Consider the following 17,685-nt stretch of genomic DNA (forward strand, 5'->3'; position numbering starts at 1 on the left):
CCAAGAGTGCTTGGAGTTGTCCTGCCACCAACTGCTCTAACACCTTGCCCAGAAATGAGATGTTGGCCACTGGGCTATAATTGGTGGCCATCTCTGGATCTAGGAATGCCTTCTTTAGGACTGGTCGGACTACTGCCTCCTTTAAAGGGGCACGTACCCAGCCATCCCTCAGAGAGGCATTGACAACCTCCAGGATCCAGGCCCCTATCCCGTGCTTGGCTTTGTTAAGTAGCCAAGATAGGCAAGGGTCCAATAAGCAGGTGGTAGGGCGTACTTGTCCAAGAACCTTGTCCACATCATCAGGCTGCAATAACTGAAACTCGTCCATCAATTTTGGACCAGACGGCAACATTGGCACCTCCCCTGAAGACTCTGAATCACTAGTGGAGTCCAGCTCGTGACGAATCTGAGTGATTTTCTCCTTAAAATGCTTGGCAAAGTTGTCACAGCGGGCCGTCGAGGGCGGGACAGGGTCTCTCTTAGGGCCAGGATGAACCAGCCCTTGTTCCACCCGAAAAAGCTCCGCTGGATGGCATTGTGAGGAGGCAATGGAAGCAGAGAAGAATTTCTTTTTCACCGCCCTCAGCACCACAGCATAGGCTCGATAATGAGCTCTCAAGTGTGTTCGGTCAGATTCATCCCGTGTTTTCCTCCACCTACACTCTAGACGTCCCCCAAGTGATCTGACCATGACAGGGGAGTCAGACATAAATTCCTCACCCTCAGATCCCCCTCTTCCTGCCCCGTCGAGAAAACCAGATCCAGAGTGTGTCCACGTTCATAGGTTGGGCCAATGACGTGTTGAGACAGCCTCATGGCCGCTATGGAAGCCATGAAGTCCTGAGCCACCCCAGTCAGAACAGTCTCGGCATGGAGATTGAAGTCCCCCAGGACCAACATCCTGGGGGTCCTCAACACCAGGTCCGAGACGGTCTCTGTCAGCTCAGATAGGGAGACTGCTGGGCAGAAGGGTGCACGGTACACCAACAGACTCCCCAGTCTGTCTCGGTCGCCCAACACCAAGTAGAGGCACTCTAGACCCGGCCTCGAGAGGACAGGAAGCACCGTGAGGGAAAAAGAGATTCGATAAACTAAAGCGACCCCCCTCCCCTCCCCTCCAGGCATGGTCGGTGCTGGACCAGATACCTGGGCGGGCACAGTTTACATTTGGATTTAAAAATTAGCAGTTTGCCAAAGTTCTCTGACTTCCATCTTAGAGCTCATTCTGACCTGAGTCCGTATCAGATTGCAAGGCTTGCATGTGTATGTTTCCCAAATGTAAGCCTCTCTTGTGTGCATCTTTGAAATGTACACATTCCTACCGCAGTGATAAACCATATTTGTGTATATTTTCCAAACGTGTGCTATTTTTCAAATATACACATGTTGCCAAGCCCCTTTTTGGTCCATGAGTCCCTTTGGAAGCTCATAAATGTACAAACCTTGGTTGCAGATTGTATCAAAGTCTATCTTCAGTCCAAAAGGTGTAAACTAGGTAAAATTCTGTTAGAAAATGTACCGAAATGCATTTCTCCCTACTCTATGCACTCAACAGCAAGTGGAAACTCGCACCCTTGTATGTCTTAGTGCTCGTGAACATCTACTAATTGCAAAGGCTGCCTGCTGTGAGCTGGCACTCCAGATGTGCATGTGATTCAGGTCTGTTTCTTGAGTTATATCACCCTGGAACGGGTATCATGTACAAGTAGGCCAGTTGCATAACTGATCTTTGGAAGGTTTGATTAACAGTGACTGCCTCCACATACCATATGCCTATATTCATAGCTTGGGGATGGTGGGCATGTGTCCATGTGCTGTTCTTTTGATTGCCATTAGAAGCACATTACTATGAGTAAGACAATGCAGCTGCATGCTAAATGGCTGTAATCTTTCCTCTCTTCCCTCGTCTCCTACCTCAGACATGTTTCAATCCATGCAGAAGTATTGTCTCCGAAACTTGAAGCTGCCATGTGTTATTCATAAGAACATAAAAACAAGTCCTGCTGGACCAGGCCAGAGGTCTGCCTGGTCCAGCTTTCTGTTCCCTACACAGCCTAGCCAAACGATCTGGGGTGCTCACAGGGAAAGTATTCATAGCCCAAGCAGCACTTTTGCTAGTTAGCTTCAGTCCTGCTCTGAATCTGATTGTGCAGTTCTTATTTTGACAAAGTTGGCTCCAGATTTCCCCTTGCAATTTCCTTTTTAATACAATAGTTACTGAATAAAATCATTATACGGAGAGAGTGAAAGCGCCTGTGATTCCCATGGCATACTAAATCATGCAAGAACAACAAAAATGTTTTAAATGGGCTTATAAAACCGGAGACGGAAGGCACTGCCAGCACCAATTTCAGAATTTTCTGCACCGGCCTGGGTCAGGGCCATCAGCTCTGGCACGAAAGGCAAGGTTTGTGCAGAGGATCTTGCAACTAGATCTCTCTCCCATAGTGCATAGTTGCTTGCACAACTAACCTACACCAAACCTGCTTGCTGTAACCACCCATACTAACCCTTCTCTTTGGTGATAAATTTCTCCTGTATCCCTCCACAGCAGTGTGCATTTCTCCTTTCAGTTTCTATAAAGGGTACTCAAGGTCAGATCTGCCTACTTCGAAAAAAAACCAAACAAACTCTTAAGTTTTCTTCCCTTTCTTCTGAGGAAGTCATATCTAAGAGCCGTAGATCCAAAGCCAGGCTTTTTCCTTATTTCACCTAAGTCCTCATTTGCAGCAAAAATGCCAGCTTGGCCATTTGGAAAAGCTGAGCAGAACTCTACGAAAAACAGCTTTTTGCAGAGACAAGTTTAAGTGTTCCCATTTTGGCCAAGGAACAGGTGCAACTGTTATCCAGAATCAGAAAAACTAAGTGGCATGCGATGATGCTTTAATACTCTTAAAGTATACAATTTTCAAAGGCTGTGCAGAAACGATGAATTCCTTAGCAGTTGTGAAAGTAACATAAAAGGCTTAAGAAAAGGCTTTTTCCCACATCAGATCTGTGTCTGCATTTTTAACAGAATGCCCATGGCGGCTCTGGGTTTACGCTCAATTGCATTTTTCAGGGTACATTTTCAGCTGCATCATCTTCATTTCACATTGAGATTTTATCATGTAAGGAGTGTTATTAATTCATAGTCTTTAAAGAAGGAGTAGGAATGCAGCTATTTTATGGTGGAACTTTGAAAAACCGTATTTCAGTACAGATGTTTACCATGGAACTTGCTTGTAGTCAGTGAATGTGTGTTGTTATGTTGTTTCCCTTCAGTCTAAATTTCTCTGATCCAGTCTGTCCCTGATCATGCCACAAGGCAGGAAGTGTTGCACCATCAGGACTCCAATGAGACACAGTCACCTGATCCTGATATTTGCCCGTGTAGATGGAGGGATAATTATTTCCGAACCACTGCTGAGATGGGGAAAGTTGGGGTTCAGTTTGGCTCAACTGGATGCCCCCACCATTGTGTTTGCCGGCAACGCCTTTCATCCCTCAGCCATCGAGGGAGGGAGCAACGTCAGTCTGTTGAACCCGAAATGGCAGAGCATTGCCGCACTTGAGAGACGAACAAATCTATAGTGGCACAAACATTTGTGGAACCAAGTCTAAGTCATCAGATGACTGAAATTTTGTCTTGTGTGGATGGGTTTTAGTCTTATTTGGTCGTTCAGAAAGAGGTTGAAATCGGTGCGTGTGGAGGAGCATGTGTGTTCTGGCTCCCAGGAAGCCTCTCCATGGGTGAGAGGTGGCTCCTCTTCAGACAGATGTGCAGGGCAGCAGATGTGATGAGGGAAAGGGGCTGGGCTAAACTGCCACTTTTCCTCTTGCACTCATTCCAGTCCCTTTCTAAATAGGCCTTTGCATGAGCAGAAGGAAGGGTGCAGAGCCCCTTTCAGCCGGGAGGTCAAATCCCATTCCCAGTTGACACGGGCTACATTCCAGTGTTCATGGAATCATGGAAGAGTAGAGTTGGAAGGGGCCAAGAAGGCCATCAGGTCCAACCCCCTGCTGGTACAGGTTACCAATTTACACCATCCCATTCAGATGGCTGTCTCTCTAGTGCGGGATAGCCCACCACCTCTACAGGCAGCTGGTTCCACTGTTGGGTGAAGCCAGAGACCCAAAAGATACTCGCATGTATTAGCTTGTAGCTCTCACTACAGGTAACTAAGCCGTAAACATCTGCATGTCCAGCAAGCATTTTGTCCTTGAATGCAGGGGAAGATGTAGGAAAATGGAAAACCGCAAAAGGCTTGGCGGTTGGGAAAGGATGTGATCTCTTCTGGGGACCCAGACATAGACAGTAATAACTATCTTAAAATTGTGGTGTATGTCCCGTAGTTACCCTGACCGTTCAAAGTTGTGTTGATACACATCGTGGCATTGAGATGTTAGTGCTTGTGGTATGAGACATACCTGCAAGCTCAATTCAAGCCTCAGGTGATAAAAGTGAACTTCTTGATAAGTGTTAATTTTGCAGTTTAACTTAGACTGTCTCCTTTCTGAAGAAATGAACTAAATGCAAGTGTGGGCAACCTGGTGTCCTTCAGGAGTTTTGGACTACAATACCCATAAGCATGCCAGATGACTGGGAGTTATGGGAATTGCAGTTCAGAATATTTGAAAAGCGCTAGGTTGCCTACTCCTGAATTAAAATTTAGTGAGGCCTTTCTGCAGCCCTGTTTGTGTGCCTATTTATCTGTTAGTCCAGTGGAGATCAATGGCATTTCAGCCTTAGGTTTGGCATGCAATAATGATAATTCCTATTTTTCATCTTACAATAATTCCCCTTGTATGTGCTTATAGTAATTTCGTAATATAATTTGTGCTTCAGGAAAAAAAATAATTCAGAATTCTTTTCTGAGGTAAACAAATGGTGCACAAGGAAAAATGATGCCTTTCTCGTAGAGATTTTGTAATGGATATCAGGTGCTTGGCATCTCTGCATAATTTTCATTCTGCGTAATAGCCCTGTCAGACACTTTAAACTTCCCCCTTGATCATTTGAATTCTTACTCAGCTATCCCTCTGGTTTCTGGGATTAGCTATGTATCTGCAGCCATAAGGGCTACATTCTAGCTTTTTAAAAATGAAAGCCAAGCTTCTCAATGGAATCCTATGCCTAACACTGCATTCCATGTTTTTTCTTGTATGGAACAGCTATTTCTTCCAACCACACACAGAATCACACAAACTCCTTCTTGTTGGCAGAAATTGGTCAGGGCACTGTACTGAAAATTTATGTCTTGGTTCCTCACATCTCCTTCATAAATCAGTCTCTCCTATGTACTTGCAGAAAAATATGTATATATAAATCAATTCAGGAAACCTGTCTCCTTACTGCACCTATACCAGTCTTCGCCTTTCAGACATTTTTGTACCAAGTCAAAATGCCCCTTCATGACTCGCTGATTTTATCCGCTTTGTGAATAGTCCCACCCTAAGCAGCTGTAAAAGAGGAGTGGGAAAAACTCTGTGGTGGTGCAGCAGAGCTGGGCATTTAAAAAACCCTAATAATAACAAGGTCAGATTTCCAGGTGCCCTACTTTATCAGGGACAGGTTTTTGTTTTGGATTGTTGGCAGAGAACAGCCCTCTACCTGAAGGTCACCTGGTGGAACGGCTGTCCAGGTTAAACATAAGGAACCATAAGAAGGTGAATGGGGAGTGTTCTTGAAGTTGCCCATCAACATTGAGCACCTGGTCATCAGACTGAGCTCACCTGGCTCTCTTCTCCAGAATGCTGAAATGCATCTTTATTTAAATTATCAATGCTGCTTCTAAATTTGCACCTGTGCATTTAAATTGGCACATGCATATGTTCTAGAAATTGGTGTCCTCTCTTTTGCAGTGAGTTAGTGGCCACCCTAGATTGAAGGCAGAAAAATGGTACCCCACCTATGGAATCTGCTCCTTGAAAATACTGTTTGCCCCAAGTTGTAATCTTTGATACTTTAGTCAGCACAGCCATGTTGTGCCTTGCATTATGGTGGTACTGGGCCCACTTCCCCAAAAATAGAGCGTTCCAAGGTTCTTACCACAATCTGAATCAGAACGAGAACATGCAGGGCTAGAATTCTTCGCTGAAATGCCAAGGACAGCATTCTCCAAGATAAGCCAGGCAGATCCAGAAAGGGATGGATGTGATTCATCAGTCCTACTGTCACATCAGAGCCAAAGAACAGACTAGTTGAGTAGCCGCCATTGTTCCCCCAGTCTGGCCCACAAGCAGTGGGAACCACTCTGGAGGTGGAGTTACCTCCTATTATTTGGGAAGGGGAGAGAAGGATTCAGTTTGGAATCAGCTTTTCAGCCTGCGCCTTCTTTTGCTAATAGGTGGTATTCGAACTTTGCTGGTGCCTTTTGTTAATGACTTCTGCAATACTCCTTTTGTAGCACAAAGTCAGTGTAACTGGCCAGTATTGACAAAAGAAAGACTGTAGTTAGAAGCCTCTTGACCTGGTCTGCTTGGAAGGAGAGGGAGAGAGGGAAGGACTAGCCTCCAACACATTACTAGTGCCATATATTTCTTTGGAAATGCATTTTAGGACACAGTTATTATAGCATTTTAGCTTTCAATGCTTCAGGAACATGGCCCTTGTAGCAACATAGGCCTACTAGCATATATCTATTTGCTTTCAGCCCAAATGTTTAGCGTATCTGTCTCAGGGGACAGAAGGAGGCGAATTGTTGTAGGAATAAGCCATCAAGTATCAAAGAATGAGAGAGAAGGCAAGTGGTGAATGGAGCAGCGTGCCAGGAACCACTGACCACTGTCACATGCAATGAGCCATGCAGTAGCAACCTCCTAGAGAACTTTCTAGTTCTGAACTGACTTTGTCTGCTTAGGCTGGCCTCTGACTCCTGTTTCACTGGTGCTTTGCATGGACTACAAGGTTTTTCTGAGTGCTTTCTGATCCTCTGTCCTGATTCATCCTGATCACGTTTCTGATCCTGATCATGTGTTTCTGATCCTGCCTCCTGGTTCATCCCCTGCTCCTCATTGTTCTTCAGCACTGGTTTCTGGGTACAGCCCAAACCTGACACAGTGCAAGACTGTTGTGTTATCATTAGTACTTTTGAAGATGATCACTGAAACAATTGTGTGTACATTTTAAGCTTCCATGTAATTGTTAGGGTGTGTGGCACCCTAACTGAGCTTACTGCTAACTGTTCGTGCCCCTTCGTATATATACCCATAGACTGGTGAGGTGGATTCTAATCCATAAAACTCCATGTTATGACAAGTTCCTTAACTTGTCAAGGTGTCACAACTCACACAAGAAATGAGCAGGGTCAGGGATTTTTTTAAAGCTGCTTTATGATATTCCACACCCCATGTGACTTCCTCAGTGGCAGCTGTGTGATGAGAATGTGCTGTGGTCAGGTAAATCAGAACTAGCAGCCTAAAGCAAAAGAACTGGCTTAGGTAGTTCAAATCAGTGTGTCCTTCATTGTGCTTTAGGATTTTTGCTCACAATAATGCAGCCATAGCAGCAGACTTCTCCCTTTTGTGCGGTTTCTTAAAAACAATGGAGGTCTCTCAAAGTCTACATATGGCAACTAGATTTATGGTCCTTGTTTCCATATCTTTCCATCTGCAGATGTTCTTCAGCTTCAGTTCTTCTTCAGGTATATTTTCCTCCTTTCTCGCCCGTCCTTCTTATTCTTGTTTCTCACTGCTTCAGCCAGCCTTGCCCTTCCCTTCATCTCTCTGCATTGTGCACATTAGGTGCATATTCTCCTTGGAACCAGCACCAACCTTCCTTGCCCCAGGGAGCTTCCTCCCCGATAATGCCTTGGTGAAGTTGTAATTCCAGCCAAAGTGACAACTTCCCCTTCTCAAAGAGGAAGGGGAAGTTGCTTGAAGGGTGGAATTTCCATGAACTAACTGGAGTTGGAGCGTTGCCGCCACAAGCTCAATGCAATTCTGATGCAATACTCTATTCCCAGCCATTTTATATGCCCACGGACTCATATTAATATATTTCCTATAAACATTTCTTCACCAGGATTGAGGGGAAATACATCACCAGATACTGGAAAGAAGTCAAGGTTGGAGACTTCATTCAGCTCCGCTGTAATGAAATCATACCTGCGGATATACTGCTGCTTTCCTCGAGTGACCCTGACGGCCTGTGCCACATCGAAACTGCTAATCTGGATGGAGAGACCAACTTGAAACAGAGACAAGTGGTGAGAGGATTTTTAGAGCTGGTAAGTTAGTATGTTTCTCTTCTTTGCTTTTTTTCAAGGCACATGGAGTGTTATGCAACTGAAAGAGCATCAGTTTATTCTAGCAAGTTGAATCCTTCAGATTCATAATTTCCAGGATATCTTTAGTGACACCCAAGACTGATGGCAGTGACAGGCTGACACATATACCAGAACTAGACAACCTGCTGCCTGACAGATATTTTGGACTACAACTCCCATCAGCCCTAGACATCTTGATCAAGGAAGAGGAATTATAGGAGTTGTATCCACAACATCTGGAGAGCCCCACACACTGGGGCAGAGATGAACTGTTACTATGCCAGCCCAACAGTCATCAAGTCCTAACCATGCTGAGCCCAAGACAGGAGGGCAACCACAGTATTTGTGTGCTAAGGAACCAGAACAAAAATGGTGCTGCCAATGGCCACCAATGGGGTGGTAGTCCAACTTGCTGCCCACCTGCAGGGGAAGCAGAGCGTCAATCCAGGCACTCTTAAAATATTGAAGCCATCCAAGTTCTGAGCTTTATGACTCCCCAATATGTGCCATGCAGCCCTCTGCCCGCTCACTCAGAAATAGCTCCCACCGAGTTAAATAGGGTTCACGCTCAAGTAATTGGTTACAGGATTATGGCCCTAATTGTCCCGCACTGGTCTAAGAGACCCAGGAAAGATTTTCCTTTAGACCAGCATTCCCAAGCTTTTCAAGCAAAGACACACTTTCCCCAAAAATGTAAATGGAAGCAGCACCTTTCCTTTTCCATCAGATGGGACTTGGTTTTTGCAGCAGGGGTGGGAATCTCTGCTATCTGGATGTTGCTGGACTCCATTTTCCATCACCCCTGAACATTTGCCATGCTGGCTGGTGCTGATGAATCCTGTAGCCCAGCAACAACTGCAAACTTGCAGTTTGCCCGTGCCTGTTTTAGAACATGCACGAACTACCTGCTGTCAGCAGGACAGGCATCATAGCAAGCTCCCTGATTGGGAAGAAGCAAGCTGAGGGCATTGACTCATGCTGGGATGCAGTGGGCTGCCTGCTCTGTGCATGGATGCTTTGAATTTGCAGGACCCTTTCCTTTTTCCAATTGGTCTCTCATACCAAGGTAGCTGTTTTCTGCTAGATTAGTCTAATCTGTCTAAAATGACTGATTAGACTAGTCTCCTCCAACCTGGTACCATCTGGCTGGTTTTGAATGGCAGCTCATACGATGTATGACCTTTGGATGGTCCATGTTGGAGTCCAACACGTGTAGAGTTTGCCAGAGTGAGGAAGGTGGGGCGATGGTCAGGAATGTGGTTTCTAAAGAAAACAAAAGAATATTTAGCACAGTGTCCTTTTCTCTTTGCAGCAATCATGTTTGGTCATATGTTTTGTCAAAATGGACAGTGTTATTTTTAGAATAATTCTTTTTAAAAGCAGCAGCACTTTGTTACAAAGATATATTTATTTCAATAGCCCAAGTGCTTAGGAAATGGTAACCATTAACTGTTTTATGTGATGTTTTTATGAAAGAAAAGATGATTCCATAACCCGGTTACTAAGTAGGGCTTGAAGAGCCTAGAGAGTACAAATCTGACAATATATATTTGGGGAAACAGTTTCCAACCTTGAAAGGGGTTAGAATTACATTAAAACAGCCAGTTTGTTCCAGTTAATTTGAAAGGGTTAAATCTAAAATATTGTAACCTTGGATTGTAGAGTGGGATGACTGATCTTAAACGTACTTGACATTAATAAATAATATGGTTAGGGGAATGAGGAATTAATTAATTAGTCATTTTAAAAACAAGCTACTATAAATACTATCTGTGCCAATACCAGATTGCGCTCTCATCAATAAAACAATGTCTGGTCGTTTGGTAGTTACTGGGCAAATGCTAACTGAAAGAAAATTACTGAAGATAAAAACCAACCATGTATTACTGATGATTTATGACAGTATAAATATGAGTGATGAAAAATAAAGCTCTGGTGATTGTGTATGTGTGCTTGGAAAGAAACCTTTGGAGAAGGAAACCAACTGGCTATAAAGCAGCCCCTCTTGAAAAGAACCTGGCACACCAGGGGGCATTTTTCCTCCCCCAGTCAGAAATCTGTCATGGTGGCATAGTTTCTGGGGCTCTTTCCTCTCCCTTGGGGATGGAGCAAAGCCAGGCAGCCTCGGTCTACAGCAGTCTGACACCGAGTACCGATGTCACTTCATTCATCATTCACACCCTTCATCAATCACATGATTCATTTTCTTCAGAAGAACGTCTTCCCTCAGAGTGGGCATTTTCAAACGCCAACCAATTTGTCTGCTGATTTTTGAAATGTAATACTGTACTGAGAGTTTCTACTATAGAATGGTATATAAAGACTTTAAAAAGATAAATAAATAAATGCCAAGTCCTAAGGTCAACAGGCTAGAAAACCCATCACCAGATGATCAGCACCATTAGGCAGTTTAGATTATGATACAGCCATAAATACACATCTTACATTTTGCATCCCAAATTTTGCATCAGTATCCTTCAGATGAGCTGGACCACAACTACTAGCATCCTGTAGCTTGCTGGGTGATACTGGGAGCTATACTATCACCCAATGCATCAGGAGGACTTTGAGTTGGAGAAGGCTGTCCTAGCTATTAAAAGACAAAAAGGGAACAGGTCTAGCAGACAATAGCTTTTGTTCACCCTTTTCCAAATCACCAAAGACATAACTTGTACACTGAAGCTGAGATTAGATTTGATTCTCAGGTCCCTTGTCCCTTATCTGCAAGGAGAAGAGAGGAGAGGAGAGAGCTGTAACAGCAGGTGTTCTGTTTTCTTACTTAGACCCCAAGTCTCCTTATGTATAAGTGCATTTTGGGTGACTCCTTATCCTTTGTCAATTATCTGGTAGTCTTCTTTAATTCTCCAGGGCCAAGCTGCCTCCAGTTCATTCTTAGTGCATTATCATTGCACCCTTCCTTTCTTCCTCTTGTAAGAAGTTCCAGGCAGCTGACAAGGTTCTCCTCTACTTTGTTTACTGGGGAGAGGGGGGGTCACCATCATCCATCTCCTCACTGTGCAGTCACTCTTGCTTGCTCGCTCTCGCTCTCTTGCTCTCTCTCACACACACACACACACACCAATTCTTCATGTGTGGAACTTTCCCCTTGTAAATATTTGATTGGCTTTTTCTCTGGCACAATTTAAGAAGTGATTAATAAATTTGCTCTTGCCCTTCCTTCTTTATGCACTACCTGACATTTGTTTCTCCCTATAACTACTGGAGTAGCCCATTACTCAGTGCCAAAAAACAAAAACCAAAAAAGAAAAAGAACCCAAAAGAGGAAATCAATGACCAAATAAGACCGCAAAAATTACCCAGTTTGCCTAACGTTGCATATACTAATCTTGGAACTCACCAAAATTGATGGGCAGTCACAGAAGCTAAACTAGAGGGTCATGACATCGTCTAAAAACCCATGAACAACTGTGAGAGAGAGTGATGAGTGAATGATAAATGCCTCCTGTAGAATGTTCTTCATTACATCTCACATAGATGCTATGTGGGCTTTTCCTTTTGGAAATTTCAGCTGGTCCAAAATCTGTCTTACCAAGAACGCTTTGCAGCTGCAAGGAGTCACCAAGCAAAAAAATCAGAAAGTAAAGAACCAAAATCAACCCAGTCCCCCAAAAGTCAGGCTAATCAGCATTTATTTCTTTGCTGTAAAAACAATTACAGTGGTACCTTGGCTCACAAACTTTATCCGTTCCAGGACTCTGGTCATGACCCAAACTGGTCATGAGCCCAGTCAAATTTTCCCATAAGGTTCAATGTAAATAAGGTTAATCCGTTGTGTAACAATTTTTTTTTAATCACAAACATTTGAAGCAAAGTGACAAGGAACAACAAAGATCGCGGCCATCTCCCCTCCCCGCCCCCCGCAGCATGACCACGATCGCACCCGTGTTCCCTGCACGAGCATGACTGCGATCATGGCCATAGACAGGCACTGGGGGTAGAGATGGGCGTGATCGCAGGCACTCGGCGGGGGGGGGGGAGACGGGTGCGATCACAATTGTCACCCAATGCGGAGTTTGCGACCTGAGGCAAAATTTTTCAGACATTTCTGTTTGCAACCCGATTTGGTCGTAACTGAGGCATTCGTGAGCCAAGGTACCTCTGTGCTGGGTTTACTTGAAGATTCATTCTTTTCAGCCATAACTGGTAAATAGACCAAAAATAGACTAGCTTCCCTAACCTGTTCCTTCCAGATACTTTAGACCACAACTTTCATCAGTCCTAGACAGCACAGTCCATGACTGGAAATGATGAGATTTCAAAATTCTTTTATAGTTTTCTTTTATAGCGTTGTGTTCTTTTTTTGTCTAGCCTGCCCTTGATTTTGTTGATTTCTTTGTGGAATCCTGGGGACTCAGTTGTTACACTCCATTGCTGAGTTGCTAATAAATATAGAAGCATATGCGCTGTCTGTAATTACTTGTCCCGTGTTGATAGTCAAGCAGTGAAAGAAGCCGCTGATGCCATCCATGCACTGCTTTAATTTCATAAACTGTAGTGCCAGAGCTCCAGGCTCTGAAGCAATCCCCTTTTAATGTATAAATATTATCTACCACTTTGTCCTGAGGCTCATTCAAGCAAATAAAAGATTGCTCAGGCAAAGCATTTCGGGTGGCCCAGGGCATGGGGTGAAGGGAACTAATGTACATAATTGCAGGTTAAAGAATTGACTGTAGTCCAGTCAATATTAGAGAGATTGTTGCTGGATAGCTGAGCATATGCACATGGTGGGCATGTCGTGAGCGGAGCCGGCTGGAGCCGGGGGTCAGACTAGATGGCCCAGGAGACCCCTTCTGACTCATTCTGTTTCTATGCTTCTATGTTATATGAATCGTTCCCTTTGCCTTGCCAAGAATTTTTTTGGGCAAACAAAGGCAACGAACCAGCACCAATAACTGTTGCTCTATTAACAAGCGGCCCTTTTTCAATGTATTTACAAAAGAGAATGTTTAGAATAGCTTCATTTAACTAGAACAAGATCAGCTCTTAGAATTTGGACTGTTTAAAAACTTTTTAAAAATCTATAAACACCAAAACCACTTAATAAAATAATGCTATGATATACAACTGCTCCATTCATTGTTTTGCATTGCGTCTGAGTTCACATGCTATAAGTAGTTCTCTTATAAGGACTATACCACTTCAGTTTTAGTAGCTAAAAGAGAGGTTTACTGGAAATCACTCTTACATGAAAGTCAGCTGACAGAAGAAAATGCGTCACATCTCAAGGAGCGAAGAGATCTTGATACGGAACAGTCTTTAATTGCAGTCCTTTGCAGGCACACAAAAAGGTCCTAGGCCCTGCAAAGGCATCCAGAGTACCTCTTCATGAAGCGCAATGGTTCCTCTTAGCCTCCTCGTGGCTCCAGATGCATTAGGTGACAACTCTCAGCATTGGGCATGATGGCTGGGGATGATGGGCATTGCAGTCTAACACATCTTGTCAGGCACCAGCTTGGAGAAGGTTCTGTTAAATGCCTGCTCTCAGCAATCTAGATAAATAGTAAGGCAGAAGATGTTCTTTAAGATGTCATTTCTCTCTGGCTGGTTCATTGTGGCCCTTTGCCTGCAGGTCTGTGCCGACTAGGACTGATGGGAGTTGTAGCCCAAAGCATCAGGAGGGCCACAAATTGCTCACTCTGCCCTACAGAAGCTCTTGTCTACAGAGTTGCACCCACAGCCAATGGGTGCAAACAAATAAAGTTTGTTGTGTGTTTATGTGTGTTAACAGCTCAGAGAGCCTCAGCTATTAGTCCGTATAAAAGTACAAACATGAAATAATGAAATGAAACAAATAAATTTCACTGAAAGAACAACTCAGAGCTGAAATAATAAAAGCAGAATTAGGGGTAGGGCTGTCTTTCTCCATTACTATGCATTGCGTACTTTGCTTTCATCATGAAGGACTGGCATTAGGTGCCATCTTGGACTTGTAATGGCCTGTTGAACACGATATAGTCTTTCACTGTTTTGTGGAAGGAAATGTCTAGATAACCAGGAGGTCCTAATGCACCTCCACTTATAATCGGACTGCATAGATTTGGAGGGCTGAAACTGTGTTTAAAACAAATGTGGCACCAATAAGATCTAAACATTGCAAATTTATAAAATAAGAAAACATACTGATGTTTGCCTATTTTACTGTTATTTGTTTTGCTTGCCATGAGGAGGTTAAAAAAAGCTGCTGCAGAAGTCCTCTGTCTGAATATTGAATGCCCTGTTTCCCCCTTCTCTGATTCACTGATTACATTTATATTCCATTTTTTCTTTCCTCTTGCAAGGAACCCATGGCAGCATGAATGGTCCTTATCCTCTGCATTTTCATGTCACAACACCCCTGTGTAGTAGGCTGAACTGAGAGTCAGTGACTGGCTCAAAGTCACCCAGTGCGCTGAATAACTGAATGGGGACTGAACTGGGATCTCCCAAATTCTGGTCCAACACTCCAACCACTACACCACACTGCCTGTCAATATATATTTCTAAATACAAATGCAAACATCCACATGTACAAGCAGGGGAGTAAAACAAAGTGTTGTGTGGCTTAATTAATAGTTTACACACAAACCATCTTGATTTCTGTCCACACCACACTGATGCCTGGGATTTCACTTGGCATTATCCATATGTTTCTCCAGGGATATATCTGCAGGCAGTGATGGCTAAAAATGTAATGGTATGTGTGAGTGTGTGCACGGGTGGTATTTTTTAATGAAACGGTGTCATGAATTTCTGTACTGGATCTTAAGGCCTGGGTCATAAAAATCTTGAGTGGGCTTTCCTGACCCTTCCTTCTAGCCATACTACTGCCCAAAATTGTCCCTGGGGACTGGGGAGGACAAGGATGACATGTGATACAGGGGCTGCAAATGGGAGGGAGTCAAATTGCAGGCACTTGCTGCATAATGAACATAATTGCCTTTCCACTTTTTGTGCTGGGCACTTTTGGATGGAAGCACAGATTTCAACTTTGAGTAATGCATGTGTATATATATCTTTGGTTCAAGACCATGCTTTAGCATGCCTTTGAATAATGCTTATTAGCCAGTCTGACAAATTTGCTCTGCATAAAAGCAGCAACAGCAGAAGGCAAGTCACAGAGTGTGACTTATCAGAATTCTAAGATATGTTTTACCCAAAGCCTTCGCTTAAATGTTTCATCTAAAATCCATCATACAAAGGAATGGACTTCTGAGTTTAAATGTGTGAATATTTCCTTTCCTTTTTTTAACATTGTGATTGCCTGGTTTCTTTTTAAATGCTGGTTTGTTTCTTGGAGATGGATCCCATTTGGCAGTGTGTGCAAGATGACTCAGTCTGCTAATATCGCTTTTTATTTATGTGGAGTTTTATGTAACCTTTCCCAGTTTTGTGATTTCCAAAAACACAGAACAAAATGTGCAAAAAGCTTTAATATAAAATGTCAGCAAGCATATTTTTTTTTTGCGTATATGTGTGTACCCTGGTATTCTTTGCTTGAAATGCTTTTAACTGTAGACAAGAGACAATGTGATCACTAACTGAATCTTCTGATCTTGCATAAGTTTCTGTTGGCTCGACTATTAAGAAGTTACTTCTTAGGAATAAATAATGCTATTATTTAGACTACTCTTCCTAGGAAGCTCAGTGGTAGTGTATATATTCTCTGCTCCTGGATAGAAGAAGGCCTAGAATTATTTTTAGAAATACACTCTCTTGTCCTCCTCCTTTTTTTCCAACAATTCCTAGGAAGAAATTGGGGTTTTTTATCCATTTTTCCCATGTTCTCCCACTCCATTTTTAAGGCCTTCAATCTCTGTCCTCTTTCCATGTTATCCTTTTCCAGTCCTGTCTAGATAGAGTGATGTGATACAGGAAGAATCCAACTTCATGGTTTGGATTCAAACTTGGTTTGAAGTTGGATCACTGCCACTAACTATAGATAAGACTAATTACAGTTTGTCAGATTCAAAAGACATGAGAAGCCAAAGTTTAGTCCAAATGGAAGTAAAATCTTCCAAATGTCTCCTTGCAGCTGTCGCAAGGCAGGAATGTCCAGGGAAGTATGGAAGTGCACAAGGCCAAGATGTACATCATTAACTGTGGTTGAGCTTTGCCTTTGAATCATGTTGGAATCAGAAACTCACAATCTGCAGGAATTTCTCTGTACTGAAGGAAAGTCTAAGGACCCAAGTCTAAAGTTAGAAGTTGTGGGAAGTCTGTGAAATGAATTGAGTAAGTTGATGAATGTTCTGGGAACTTGAGAATGAATTCTAATGAATCACAGACCGCTAAAGAATGTGAACAAGTTATTTATAGAATAGCAGGTAGGGAACAAGTTCAAAGGAGATTTGTTTAGGCAAGGTAGACTGTGAACCTGTTATAAGCAGAATCAAAGTGCTGTAGCGTTCTTTTATTCATGCAAAGCTTTCCCCTAAGTGGAGGGACTCCAGCCAGAGACTGTTTGAGAGAGCAGAAGCCTCTTCTCTTTCCGCTGAAACCACTGCACTGCTAGTTACATCCCTGTGATTATGGTGGAAATGTCAGAGAAGAAGCGAGGAACTTGTGCTCCTTCCAGTGGCAGCTGCAAATCAGGATTGCAGAGACTTCACCAGGACGGGTGCTCTCATGTGTGGGAGAGTATCTGGTGTTGCTTGCTCTCCCATTCACAGAATTCCAGTAGTGTATGCATGATGCCCTGCTGTGCACAGTGGGCTCTAGCATGACAAAAGCTGCCATTTTCTCAGTGGAAAGCCGGGATTCAAATTAAATGAATAAATAAGAGGCAAGCATGGATTACTTTTCTGCATAACTACAGCCCACAGGAGAGACACTTGTGTCAGTGGAGAGATAAGTACCCTATTGAGCCATACCCAGGGCTCTAGGATTAGAGAGGAGCGAGACATTTGTTACTTTACATTTCAATGCCGACTTTCCAAATCCACACTTCCTGAACCCAGACATATTCCAGAATGCAGTTGGCTATTAAAACTCATACATTCCTGAAAATTGTGATGCAATTTGCAAAAAGAAAAAAAATCCACATGCGCTGCACACAAAAATGTGCACATAAAAATGTGTATATTGACAAAAGTAAGCATAACCAAGTTTTATTGCTTGAAAAATGCATAGATGGTCACAGAAATCTATATAGTTGCAAAAAGGGACACACAGATTTTAATGCAGCAGTGCAGTTCCAAGCCTATGCTGACCACTCCAAGGTATTGGGAAGCCACAGGTTGCAGCCAGTTGTGGAGAGTTGTGGGAACTTCCCCAAGCAGCCTTTCAAATTTAGTATACACCTTTCCTGTAGAAATATGTTCTGGAGTTTCTCAGTAAATGCTTTTAAACAGGCCAATAGCTGCAAAAGTTGTCCCCTTGTCGGCAGTCTTCAGAAGGGGGTCACATGCAGACACACCAGCAGTGGCCCATATACTTC

General features: G+C 43.3%; 1 protein-coding gene across 3 annotated transcripts in view; it reads left to right on the forward strand.

The window, feature by feature from the left end:
• Positions 1–17,685, forward strand: part of ATP10A (ATPase phospholipid transporting 10A (putative)) — a 136,891-nt gene that overhangs the window by 52,687 nt on the left and 66,519 nt on the right. For all 3 annotated transcript variants that reach the window (XR_006415044.1, XR_006415045.1, XM_044433342.1), the window contains exon 2: positions 8,006–8,210. Coding sequence is in view for 1 of the 3 variants with exons in the window: in XM_044433342.1 (XP_044289277.1) it covers positions 8,006–8,210 (205 nt within the window). In the remaining 2 variants the exon portion in view is untranslated. The remainder of the gene's footprint in view (positions 1–8,005; positions 8,211–17,685) is intronic.

This window comes from Varanus komodoensis, unplaced genomic scaffold (assembly GCF_004798865.1).
Source record: "Varanus komodoensis strain SLA01 unplaced genomic scaffold, ASM479886v1 scaffold1, whole genome shotgun sequence".
Classification (NCBI taxonomy): domain Eukaryota; kingdom Metazoa; phylum Chordata; class Lepidosauria; order Squamata; family Varanidae; genus Varanus; species Varanus komodoensis.